This window comes from Chrysemys picta, chromosome 14 (genome assembly GCF_011386835.1).
Source record: "Chrysemys picta bellii isolate R12L10 chromosome 14, ASM1138683v2, whole genome shotgun sequence".
Lineage (NCBI taxonomy): Eukaryota > Metazoa > Chordata > Testudines > Emydidae > Chrysemys > Chrysemys picta.
The window spans coordinates 3,667,842-3,680,905 of record NC_088804.1 but is presented as its reverse complement, the minus strand read 5'-3'; the positions used below and the strand labels follow the sequence as shown (position 1 = coordinate 3,680,905).

The 13,064-nt window shown below is 60.9% G+C and overlaps 1 protein-coding gene across 12 annotated transcripts in view; it reads right to left on the bottom strand.

Annotated features, from left to right (window-relative positions):
- Positions 1-12,850, bottom strand: part of MTSS2 (MTSS I-BAR domain containing 2) — a 94,209-nt gene extending 81,359 nt beyond the window's left edge. For 2 of the 12 annotated variants that reach the window (XM_065567812.1, XM_065567813.1), the window contains exon 1: positions 12,035-12,845. In XM_065567812.1, the coding sequence (XP_065423884.1) occupies positions 12,035-12,103 (69 nt within the window). In that variant the 5' untranslated portion in view covers positions 12,104-12,845. Of the gene's footprint in view, positions 1-12,034 lie in introns of all 12 variants that reach the window. The other 10 variants (XM_065567816.1, XM_065567815.1, XM_065567809.1 and 7 more) reach the window with 9 other exon arrangements.
- Positions 12,851-13,064: the final 214 nt, after the last annotated feature.

Sequence of the window (13,064 nt, the reverse complement as noted above, 5' to 3'; positions counted from 1 at the left end):
TGTGTTCTGGGCCCCAAAGTGTGGGTCAGCACGCGAGGTACTGAGGGCAGCTGTCCCCCGACGGCCGGCCAGTGACTTGCACAACGGAGGCTGGTCTGGTTTCTAGCTGGACAAGTCCCCAGCTCTTTGCAGGCACCGCGTGGGCCATGAAGACTGAAGTTCTGCACCCTCCTCACAGGGGTTCCCTCGGTGCCAGGGTGAGGCGCTCGCTGGGGAAAGCTCGCCCGCCCATTGCCCGTGCACAGCTCCATGCCGGGCATTTTGTGCTCACTCAGTAATGAGCTGGTTTGCAGACTTGCAGATAATTTGCATGTAACCATACAGGGCACTGCACCCTGCCCCGAGCAGTGGTGGGACATGGAGCTCCCCAAATGTTGCAGCAGCAGCTGGAGCGTACCTAAGGTGGCTGGGTGCTGGGCAAGTTGAGGGGTGCAGCAGTGCTGAGGGTGCTGGGGTTGGGGGGTGCATTGCAAGGGTGTCTGAAGGTTGTGGAGGTGGCTGGGGGTGCTGCTATGTCTAGGGGTTGTTGGGGAAGCTGCTGGGGCGCTTGGGCAGATGGGGGCTGTCAGGAAGATGGGTATTATCGGGTGGATGGGTGTTGCTACGGTTGGCTGCTACCTGGGGGATGGGGGATGGCTGCTGGCTGCTACCTGGGGTGGGTGCGTGCTGGTGCAGCAAGGCAAATGGGTGGCTGCTGTCTGAGGAATGCTGGGGGGCCTAATAGCCGCTCTGCAGAGTTGGGGTCTGCGGGGGGGGGCAGCCCCCTCACCTGTTCCTGCCAGCCTGCTCAGCTCTGGCAAGGTCAGCACAGAGAGGAGACACGCAGGCCACACTGCCGCCCCCGGCAGCGGGAGACGCCACCGCAGACCCTTCCCACGTCCCAGCATGGTGCGCAAGGAGCCAGCCAAGCGGCACGGGTGGTGACGGGCTGCGAGGCGCGCGAGTCGGACGCAAGCTGCAGCCCTGCCTGTGCTACACCGGGAGAGACCGAGCTGCGAGCTGGCGTCTCCCATGAGCACTGACTGCACACAGCCCGCTTCAGAAACATCCCGCCAAGGCTGGGAACGGCATGGCAAGGGTTAACCAGGACCGGTCAGAGGGGATTCAGCCTCAGGTCCCCTCAGCCCCTCTGACAAACCCTCCAACAAGACAGGCGATGGGGACCTTGAGACTCAGCAAGCCGCCCCACCCCCAAGCTCCCAAGGAGCCGACAACGGAGACGAGGCCAGATCCTCAGCTGCTGTATAGGAAGGTTACCGGAGCTTCCCTGACTCACGCCAGCCCAGGGCCCGGCCCAGCCCAGCCCGGTCACTGCTCTCCTTGACCTGGCAGGTCAGGCTTCACCCACCCCTATAGTCACCCAGCCAGGACTCTCCCCTGTTCCCAACGCCCTGCCTGCGAGCAGCCTGAGCACAAAGCCAGGGTTGTGCCCTGCCTTTTGGCCAGGTTGGATATTCCCTGTGCCTCTGAGGAGAACACGGCTCTGTTCCTTCGCAGCCTCCTGCGTGCGTCACCATCACAGCACTGCTCTGGGCAGAACCCTTCACTTCAGAGGCTTGGAATTTCCCAGCAAGTTTTCTGAGGTTCTGGGGCTTTTTTAGAATCAGGAGGACGATCGCTCTAACCTGAATTCCTAACAGCTGAGCCCAAACGACGTGCCAGTGTTCACCCTACAGAGCACAACCCCCCTAAACCGGGAGAACGTACAGCAAAGCCGCCCCCTCCGCTCGCCGTGCCGGGGCTGCAGCAAAGATGCGGATGATTCAGAGACTGATGATGCCTGCCAGAGAGCCTGCAAAAGACATTGCTCCTGAATCCAAGCCAGGAGTGTGGGACATCGCATATACAGGGGATTTGGGATCCTCTTGTTACTAAGGGCACAGGCCTCAAGGTTTGCTACAAACAATCCACTCTGCTGTGTTTTCCCCTTCCCCTTCCTGCTAGCCCCCAAAGCTACTTTCTGCACTAAGAAATACCATAATTCAATTTATCAGGGGGTAGCCGTGTTAGTCTGGATCTACAAAAACAAGGAGTCTGGTGGCACCTTAAAGATTAACAGATTTATTTGGGCATAAGCTTTCGTGGGTAAAAACCTCACTTCTTAGAGGGAACTCCAACCACTATGGGCCAGACCTTGCCACACTTGTGGGGTGGTGCAAAGTGACCTGACCGCTGCCCTGCAGAGCCGATGAGGAGGCCCTGGTATGCGGAGACTCATGGCTGGCATAGCTGACCAGCCCCTCCTGGGCAAACCCCACCCTGTGAAGGAGGCATGTTGGCGGCAGGGCCAGCGTGCACAGCACTCCAGTGCACCTCACCAGCAGAAGTTGGAGCAGCCCACAGGCGGCTCTGACTTGCCTGGAGCGAGGCGAGGGAGTGGCACAGTTTGGCCCCACAGCCAGCCCCAGGATTGGCGGAGACATAAAGGCAGCTTAGCGCCACCGTCGCAGGCAATGGCCTGTCAGCAATGCCGAGCCAGGGCAAGGCCCCACGCGAATGCCTAGCAGCCGATGGAGGAAAGCCGAACGGCCCAGCACTTGAGGCTCCAGGGGTGCGTGAGGCTGCTTGACAGACAAGCCCTAGAGGACGAATTTCACGGCGCCGCCGGGCATGAGAGGAATCCCGGGAGGGGCGAGAGGGGGCGGGGACGGTGTCAATAAACATGCATGAAATTAATCAAGACTTTGGCTTACTACAGCACTCGGGTTTGGGGCCATTCCAGCGCCCTCTGCGGGGCTGAGGAGGGAATGGCCACTTGGTCGCTCATGGGTTTACCTGCAGACTGGCCGTAATCCCATGCTGTGTGGCTGGGCTTTGCCTCCTCTGGCCCTAAACCAGAACATTTACATCTTTAACCAGCACAAAGCTCCAATGGGCAGCCGAGCTCCCGGGGGGCCCTCCCCCAAAACTCGGACCAAACCTCTCTGCAGGTCCTCAACTGGCATATTTCCTCCCTTTCCATCCCCCGGGTGATTCCCGGCTTGACCTGCTGCTGGTACAAGGGGGAGGCAGTGAAGTGCGGAGCAGTGGGAGAAGATTAAGCCAAGGACAACTGCAGAAGTACAGCTATGAGTCTCTGTGTGGGTCAGGCCCCACCAGGGGATCCAACCCACTCAGCCAGGTCTCCAAAGGGAAGTGGTGGGAGCGACATGGTGTGGGGCATTTCAGAGAGGGCTGGGGGAATAGGAGGCTGTGGGGCTGTACAAAGCCTTGGCCAGGACAGGGCTGCACCTCCCAAACAATGGCGCTCCCGTCACATCCCCGTCTCCCCGCATGAGGCCGCCAGGCCTCAGGTACACACCATGGTAAGCAGGTCCCCCCGCTTAGCCCATGCTCAGCTGAGCTGGGCACATTGCCTTCTTTGAATCCCTTAACCCCTTTGATAGGTTTTTAAGGTCAGGCTTCACAAAGCCCTGGCTGGGATGACTTAGTTGGGGTTGGTCCTGCTTTGAGCAGGGGGTTGGACTAGATGACCGTCTGAGGTCCCTTCCAACCCTGATATTCTGTGATTCTATGAGAGGTCTTTCCCATTCCCCACACCCACCACACCACCAGGCAGGCTGTTCCTGGGCATGGCTGACCTGGCTAGACGCAGCAGGGACCTGAGTGCTAGCCCTGGGGAGCACGAAGACATTCAGAGAAGCAGCCTAGTTTGGGGGGTTCTTTCACAGACCTCCTGAGCCTCCCCCACTGCTTCCCCGCCAGCATGGCCCAGGGAATCGGGGACTAGGGAGCGGAGTCAGGGTGCCTGGGTTAATTCGCAGCGCTGCCACTGACTTACTGTGGGCAAGTCATGGCACCATGCTGAGCCGTGACTCAGTTTCCCCATCTACAGTAGAGAGATAGTGCTATTTACCAACCAACATAAAACGCTGTGAGATCGGTAGCTGGAACAAGGTCTATGGAGGCAGTGTGGGCTGGTGGGCCGGGCACTGGATTGGGAGTCAGGAGAGACGTGCACTGTTCCTGGTTTGGCTTGTGACCATGGGCAAGTCCCTCACATCTCTGCTTCCCCTCCTGCCCCGCGTCTCTCTCACCAAGGTCCAGATCCTCAGAGCTAGTTAGGCATCTAACTCCCATTGAAATCAACCACTGGGCGTGATGGGCGTTCAGTGCCTAGATACCAGATAGGCCTACACTCTGAGGCGGGGCCTCTCTCTCACTATGTGTTTGTACAGCCCCTTGCACAGAGGGGTCCTGATTTGGGCTGGAGACTCTAGGAGCTAGTGTCAGACAAACAATAATCATTGAGAGCAAAGTACAGGAGGCCCAGGTCAGAGAGCGGGGGCACCGGAGATGGACCTTGCCGGGGTGAAGCAGTAATGGCATTTGTCAAGAATATCCCATCAGTGGGAATGGAGGGGCTGGCACGGGAAGGGTCACGTGTTATTAGAGAGAAGGAAGAATGGAGACAGAGGGGCCTGGAGAAACCTGGGTAAGTCCTGAACGATGCAATTTAATGTGGGGAAAATGCAAGCGAGGTGAAGCCTGGGGAGGAAAGTAGGGTGGCAAGAGCGTGAACAGGGAGAGCTGGAGCGGGGTAGCTGCTCGGTGCCTGGCACAGGAAGGAAAGCACACACGTGGGCTGAAGGAGTGAGCCGAGGGGAGAGGTTTGTTCCCATAGAAAACAGAGCAACCTGGAGGGATGGTGACCGGTCCAGACAAGCCAAACCGAGGTGTAGAGCAAGTTGGGTCACATGGGGCTTCCAGCCACAAAGAGAGGCGGGGGATGGGAGAGGGACCAGAGCTGGACACGGCCACAGACACTGAAGTGACTCTCTCCCGGACCAGGGTGGGTGCAGCTGGGGTTCCCTCCTGGCCATGCCCTTGACCTCAGGTTCTCTCCATCTCCACTCCCCCTCGCTGGCTTGGTGCCGGCACTGCGCAGGCCCCCTTAGCTTAGTGGTCTTCAGACTCTGCCTTGACTAGGAGTCACGCGCCGAGGGCAGCGATCGCCTTCCAGCACTAGGCACACCACAGGCCTATCCCTGGGGGTGTCTACACTGCATGGCAAACCCGGTCTGTGGGACCCGCTCTTGCGAATTCAGCGTTTCCCATCCACACTGCATTGCAAACAGGGGTCTACAGTTACTGGACCCGGATCTTCCAGTCCTGCCAACACGTCCGTACTACACTATGCAGACCTGACTGGGGTCTGCGGCTTGAATTGCGCCCAGACACGGGGGACTCAGATCCACCCCTGGCCGGGTTCTAGGACCTGGGTGCGTCCAACCGATTCGTGGGAGGCTGAGCCCAGGTTTACAAGGCAGTAAAGACAAACCCTGGGCTGTTCTAGGGACCCTTCCTCACCCTCCAAAGCTAAGAGCACAAGGAGGAAGATACGGGAACTGTGCAGGGGAGAAGGGCTGTGGACCCCCTGGCAAGTGCAGCAATCGGAGCCGAGTCTCACACATTGCTTCACATTAGCCTGGCTCCTGGCTGGCTGAAAGCAGGCGTGTAACCACTCCGGGCCCTCAGACAGCGGGAGCCAATCCAACTGTGCACGGAGATGACTACATCCTGAATGGCAGCAGCTGAGAACAATCATGACGAGCATTCACCACTGGTGACCAATCAGGTCACACATGCAAATCTCAGCTTCCTGATTGGCCCATCAGAGGTGACTAATAGTGTTTTGCAGCCCCATTGGCTTCATCTCCTGCTCAGAATATTAATTTAAAACGAAGATTCTTCCTCCTGAGCAAGCCATGGCCATCCCGGAGCGACTCCAGCTGCCCCCATTCCGAACGTCTGGAACCAGACGAATGCAGACGTTGACTTGGGGTTTTGATGAACAGCGAGTTTCCGCGGAAGTAGTCACTGACCTCAGTTTCGCATCAGTCAATATTTGGCCCCCAGGGCCAATGAACCTTCATGTTCAACTCGACAGAAGTCAATAGCCACATACTAAGCCGGGCTTGGCGCATCAGAGCCAGGGGAAGTTGGACATTCCCTGACTTTCACCCAGCTGTCGCAGCTTGAATCAATTCTTGGTGACCGTACGCGATGCAAACGCTCGCGCTGGGATTGTGGGCCGTGTGCAGCTAGCTAATCAGAGTGCTGAGATTTGCATCTCCGATGGTTGTTAATTGGAATGCAGTTAGCAATTGTACAATATGCAAATCCCAGTGCGCTTGCTATTAAGTGCACTAATTGCAGGATCTGTGCAGTATGCAAACCCTGGCGCTCTTGCCTTCACCCATATGCCCACAACAAACATGGCCACCGTAATGCCTTATCCCACCCAGCGGATAGCAAAGAGAACATCTCATTTGAAATGTCGGGTATCCAGAAAAATGTAATCCCGGAGACCTTTTGAGATAGCAACAACATGAGCAGTGTCCCCTGGGCACGTCCTGTTCACAGGCGTCCATGTAGTCCCAGGCCAGTTATCTTGTCAACAGGAAGCGCTTTGCACTTATCACTCACTTGGTACAGCTCTCTGGCTTCAGACCTGCCCTCCTGTCCTGCGGCCGGCAGCAGAACACTTCACTGGGGGGAGGGGCGGTGCTCAGAAGGGGGCAGCGGGTTATAAAACTCTCCCCCCGCATGGAGCAGTAATACCTGCAGCCTCCATGCAAAAGCCAGGGACGTGGCATCCATTTTGCACAGTAGACCTACCGGAGATGTGGACATAGGGTTGATTGGCGGGATCCAGTGAAGAGGGTACTGGAGTGGCCTGTGAAGACCTGGGTTCTATTCACTGCTCAGTACCTCAGTTTCCCTCCCTGGCCTTTGACTGTCTATTTAGCAAATACGAGACAGACCCTGCCCCAAAGAGCCTACAGTGCGTTTGCACAACACGGCCCTGATCTCAGCTGGAGCGATTATAATAACAACACTAACAACAGCCTGGGCCTCTCAGCTGTGTATGAACCTATGTGCTTCCCCCGGGGGTTAGCGTGGGACGGCCCAGAGGAGGTCCCAGCTCTCACCGTCTGCGCTAGTGCGTGTGTTGCTGCAAAGCGGCAGGCTAGCTGGGAACTCACCTGCAGGAGCGGTGGGTCTGGGGAACGGGAGCAGAGCTGCATTGGCTTTGGGATACACAGACAGGGAGGGGATTTTCCATCGTCTCACATGCAGCCTGTGTGTCCTATAGCGAAATATATCCCTCTGGGGGGGGGGGTACATGCAGCTGGAAAGCCGACTTACCCCTCAGGCGAGGTATAAATAACAGCCGCGGTAGCCAGCCGGCATGGGGTAACGCAGCCTTTATCCTCCAATGGCATCGCCACACCCCCTCATGGCACTTCACCCATGTGCTAAGCCAGAGACGCCAAGTCGGGTCGGGAGATCAGTCTGGCTTCCTCTGGGTGGAGCTGATACCTATGTGGTCTCTATGGGGTGTGTACGTACACGGAGGGGTGTGTATGTGCTTGTGCTACTGCACACACAAAGCACCCGAATACCCACTGGGCGGTCTTTGCATTCGGTTTGCCTCCCAGGTGTGGGGAAAAGTCTGGCGCGGTGTGTACATGTCTGTTCACAAGCCGCAAGAACCCGCCTCAGTAAAGCAACTGGCCAGTCACAGCCTTTGTCAGCCAAAGGCTCCAGAGAGCAGCTGACTTGCAGAACCACAGGAATCGGAGCTGGAAAACAGCCATTAAATCAGGGCGTCTGCTCCCTTGGAGCCAAGGCAGCGCTGTCCCTACATCCAGCGCGCTGCCCGATCTGGCTTGAAGTGACTCAGGCAATGAGACTTCCACCACTCCCCTGACAGACAGTCGCATGCTCCGCTAGACAGTAGGGGCTTTGTTGGGCAAAGCTCTTCAAGACCTTCGGCTGGTTTCCCTGTGCTCCGTCTCCTCCCAGGGTCCTGAGTGACGTCCCTCGGTCCAGCCCAGTCAAGTCCTCTCGCTCCTTGGGGAGAAGCGCAGCCAGGTAGCCGCATGGATGCGCCTTTAGTCCAGATACACTTGGGTAGTTCTTCTGATCCCCTCCCCCAGCTCTGGGGTGCTCCAAGCGCCTTCCACCTAGGAGTGCCCCCCAGCAAGTCAGGTCCAGGGCTGGGCCAGCCCACAGCAGAGGCAGAGTTTCTGTTCGAGCTCTGTGCCAAGCCCACCACGTGCCGCAAGAAGCCCTGCCCGGGAACTGTTATTTCAAGCCTCTGAGAGCGTGAAGCCAGCCCCACCCTGGCCGGCACACCCCCGTGCCACCCCAAATAAGCAGGGGGCAGCAGCCCTCGAGTCGGAGTATTACCCCCAGAGAGGGGATGCACCATAGCTGGACCCTGGCCACCCCTGAGCCTGGCATGCCCCCCCACAGGGAGCAGCCCCCATGTGCCCCCACCACTGGCTCTGGGTCAGTGCCCAGAGGGGGAGCAGGATGGGGGGCAGGACCCACTGGAGGGTGGGGGCGGCTGCTGCTCCGGGGAACACTGAGTGTACAAAGTGCGGCCGTGATGCAAGGCAGGGCCCTGGAGGCCACGTGGATCCCGAACAGAGAGAGCCAGAAGGGCAGCCGAATTCCTCTCCATGGCAGGGACTCCTGCTGAGCTGGGAGTGAGCACCCGCCGGTGCCCGGGGGGGAGGGGAGATGGGGCACCTGCAGTGCTGTGCCGGGGTGCCAGAGGGCATAGGGGAAATGCAGAGCCTTGTGGTCTCTTCCTCCCTCTATCCCCTCTGACACACCCCAGCCCCCCCCCCCCCACACACACACACAGAGATCCCCCTCTCTCTACCTCTCCCCCCAGGACCTTTCCTCCGCCTGGCCCCGGGCTATGCAGGCAGCCAGCAGCAGCCCCATGTGAGCCCTGCTCTTTGGCTGGCACCGTCCCGCCCCCGGGTGCCCAGGCGAAGGGGTGGCTGCTTCTCCCAGATGTGGGCAGGGTGGGGACCTGGGCAGGCTGGGCCTCGCTCTCACAGGTGGCGGGACGGGGTGAGGAGGCCAGGCCAGTGCTGGGGGAGCCGGCGGCAGTCGCGACACATGGGCTGTGACACAGTGTGAAGCCCAGCAGAGCCCAGCGGCTGGGCTGCAGGGATCCAGGCTGCAGGGAGCTGGAGGTCCCACAGTGCTCTCCCCACACCTTGCCCTGCTTCAGACATCCCCTGGGCCTCTCTCCCTGGCCCCCCTCTGCCCGCCCGGAGGCCCAGCACAGCCAGGGCTCCGCTGGAGGCCTCTCCTGCCGGGCTCTCCCTGGCTCAGGCAGGCCCCGACAGTTCACGGAGAAGTCAGGTCATTTCCCCACAGAAGACGCTGGCTCTCCAGGGGCCAGATTCTGCCACGCCGCAAGCAGGCCACAGAGAGTAATGGAGGGGCGCCAGCTTCGGCACAGCATCTCCAAAGCAGGCGAGCTGCCGTTCTCGGAGCCCAGGACAGGCGGGAGAGAGAGAAGGGCACGAGTCCCTCTGTGCAGGAACGACGCATTCCCTGCTCCATTGCCTCAGATCCCCTGGGGAACTTGGCGCCTTCCAGCTATTCACCACGAGCCACCTTTCTGCCACTAGCCTGGACGAGAACTCAGGGCATCTCCCCTCCCAGGCTGCACACGCGCCAGTCTAACTAGAAATCCCCAAGGGCCCCGGCGATGGAGGAGAGCTGGCGTGGCTGGTTCCAGGGGTCCCACCTCACTCCCTCTAGCTTTGGAAAGCCTTCCCTCGGCTCCCCCAGAGCACATAGCTCCTGGGTGCAGGTACCATGCTGGCCTGCCCCGGCTGGCTAGTCTGCTCTGCAAGAAGACGTGGTGCACACGGCTCCACGTTCACTGCCTCTCGCTGCCTGCAGCTCCGATGATACCGAAGACGCTGGCTCTCCCAGCGGCCAGCCCTGCCAGCTCACCTTGGGAGTTTTCCTGTAGCACCCGCAGGCCTGTTATCCCGTCTGGGCCAGCTCAGGGCTGTGCAGACGGGTTCCCGGGTAGAACGGAGCAGCGCTCAGCGACAGCTCTGGTGCTCCTGCAGTCCGGCCTGGAACCCAGCTCACCGCCCCCCCCCCCCGAACCCCAGGTCAGCTCCTGTGGGGCTGGCTGGAGTCCCACACTGGCACGCAGCAGAGCGATCCCCACTGCACGGGACAGCCAGGGCTACACGGCCGGTCTTCAGGGCAAAGCTGCACTTGCAGCAATGGGACAGGCCTGGTGCCCCTTGCACCCACTCCCCAACTGAGCCGGAGCGTCCTGCTCCAACGGCCAGCCCCACGGCCAGCGTGGGGCAAGGGCACAGTGGAGTGGGAGGGAGAAGCAGACTGCGGCTGGCCCAGCGCAGATCTTAGCCTGCTAGCTAGGTACAGAAAAGACCGGCCTTATGGGTCTAAACCCGGAGCTCTTCCACAGCGAACTGACCGAGGGGTGCGGTCAATTCCTGAGCCGGCCTGTGGCATTGCAATTCACCCATCCCCTGCTGGAGAGCAGGGAGCCCAGCAGGGTGGTGGGCAGGGGGGCCTGGAGGCAGAGGAAATACACCCAGGGCGAGGGGCTGCCAGGGGAAAGAGCTGGACTCTCAAGGCCAGGGAGCATTTCGAAAGCTGGCAGGGAGGGTGGACAGGAACCAGCAGGCTCCTGCAGCTGTGGAGGTTTGGCTCTAGCTTCCCAGCTGGCCCCTCTCTCTGGAGACCCCCGAATCCCTCCAGCAGCTACTGGCTCCAAGGATGACTTGTCAGGTCTCTCCAGCTCCAGCAGCGCTTAGTAACAAGGTGCCTCTGAACCAACGGCAGCATCTGTCCAGGCGGCCCAGAACTCCGCCAGCAGGGGACAGACAGACAGGCACGTGGGGCAGGGGGCCGAGGGGGCAGTCGGCCAGTCGTACTGCTCGCCAGGCTAGCGGGACAGAGGAGCCCGGACAGTGCCGGAGGGGGGGGTGGGGGCGGGGAAGCGAGCACACGGTCCAACCTCTGTCCCACAAATGCAGTGGGAAAATACACAAGGCACTTGCTCAGCCCATCCACCCCACTGCCCACAGGAGCCCCATAGCAAAGCGAGCCGGGGAAAGGGACGGAGAAGACCAATGCAGCGCGGTGCCCTTTCCTCAATCAGTTAGTCGGGGCCACTGAGGCAGGAGACTGCACTAGCTGGACTGCGCTCTGAGCCAGGCTGGCCAGTCTGACCTCCCTAGGTCTGAAAGCGGCCGGATCCCAGGCTGGCCGGCCCTGGGGGCAGCGGCTGGGCATGGGAATGGTTGAGACCCAGCCAGTCCCTCAGTGCCTGGGAATTTTATAGGCAGACGTGACTGTCTGGCTTCTCAAAGCCCCCTGTTCTCAGTGTGGGAATTAACCACCAATTGGTCACCGTCCCCATTCGCCACCACTCCCGGCCAGGCGACCCTGACCTGGGCGCAGGCGTGGGGACCGGCGGCCTCAGCATTGCAGGCCGGAGCGGGGCTCTCCCAGCCAGGGGCCAGAGCCCCTGTGCTCCGCACTACTCCCCACTGCCCCAGGCAATCCCTGCAGCATCCTGCACCCCCAGGGCAGAGCTAATCCCCTTCTCCACCAGGCTTCACAGACTGACCCCCCCTGCCTGGGCGGTGACAGCACTGGCTGGGCTCAGGGCTCCTCCAAACACCCCAGGCGGATGATCCGAGAGCCACAAACAGCGGCCCCTCGGCAGGGAAATCAGAGACCGGTCGGGCTGGAGAAGCCCCAGGCCAGCCCCGGCTAAGGCAGGACCCAGGACACCCAGCAATGTTGCGCCTTGAGAAGATTCAGCCCATTCTCTCTCCCCCCCCCCCGCCAGCTCTCCCCCCCCCAAGCCAGCTCTAAACCCCGATGTCAAATGTCCCCCCAGCTCCCTCTCGAGCCCACGTCACAAAGCCAGTGCTCAGGTGAGTCCGCGGGAGCGGCCCGTTAGCCGGCACCTCAGCGCTGCGCGGAACCGGGAGTCCGGGGTGTCCGCGAGGGAAGAATCCGGAGTCAAACCCAAAGGTGCCCCGGGGCTGCTCCGCGCTCACCGCAGCCTGGCTGCGGATTGTGTTTTCATTCAATGTTGTTTACTGGGTTCCCAGCACCGCAGACCCACCCGCCTCCATCTTCTCTGCCAGGGAGCGGAGGCAGCCGAGTTGTCACGCTGGAGATTTGGGACCTGGGGTGGGGGTGGGGATCTTACCTTCATGTCATTGACGATGGCTTGGAAAAGGCCACCCAGGGCCCCGCACTCCTTTTCCACTGTCTCCATAATCGGCAAAGCCCAGAGCGGGGACTCGAGAACGATATTGCAATCCAGGGGAGGGGGAAATCCACCGGGAAACAACCAGCCACCAGGGCAAATTTCAGGAGCGTTTCAGCTTCCAGCTCCTCGTCTCGGGATCCAGTTTGGGATTAAAGCGAAACAAAAAAGCCCCGCCACCCCCCCGCCGCAGCCAGACCGCGGCGCTTCCAAGCGATCCGCGGGCTCGGAGCGAAGCGATCTCACGCCTCGTCCTTTTGTCAATTTCACTCCGGCTGCTTTTCTCGGGCCGGGGCAGTTTCACCGCCGGGCAGCGGCTCCGCGCCCCCGAGCCGAAGCGAGCCCCCCTTCCGCAGCCATGGTGGGGTCCGGGAGCCGGGGAGCGGCTCAGATACCCGCGCTCTGCCCCCCAGGACCATGCACGGCCCCCGCCCCCAGCCCAGGGGTGCCCGGAGCCGGTGTGTGGCGATGCAAAATGGATCCGCTGCTCCGTGCGCGGCTGTGGGGCTCGGAGCGGGCGGGCGGCGAACGCGCTGTAACCCGAGCGGCGCCGCGGTCACATGGGCGGGGAGGGACCGCGGGGCGGGGGGGAGATGCCCGGGCGCGCTGCGCGAGCCGAGGGGGCTGCGCCCGGGGGTTTGCCCCGGGGAACTAGGGGTGCACGTGGGCGGGGTTTGGCACAAGGCCGGTGTCACCTCCCAGGTGCGGCTGGGTCGCGCCGCAGGTTCGTTTTGAATCGTGATGATGATTTTCGGGCTCCTGGAAGCGCCTTCGGGTTATTTTATTCCATGTCAAGCTGCAGCCAGCGGCGTGCCCGGGGCGGAAAGCCAGGAGCGGCTGCGGGGCCTGGTGCTGACTGAGGCGTGGTCCCGGCCCCCGGAGGGGCTGATTTCACGGGCCAGGGGCAGGGACTCTGCCAAGCCTTGTAGTTCCGTGTATCCGGAGCGGGAAGCCGGCAGCCAGAACCACT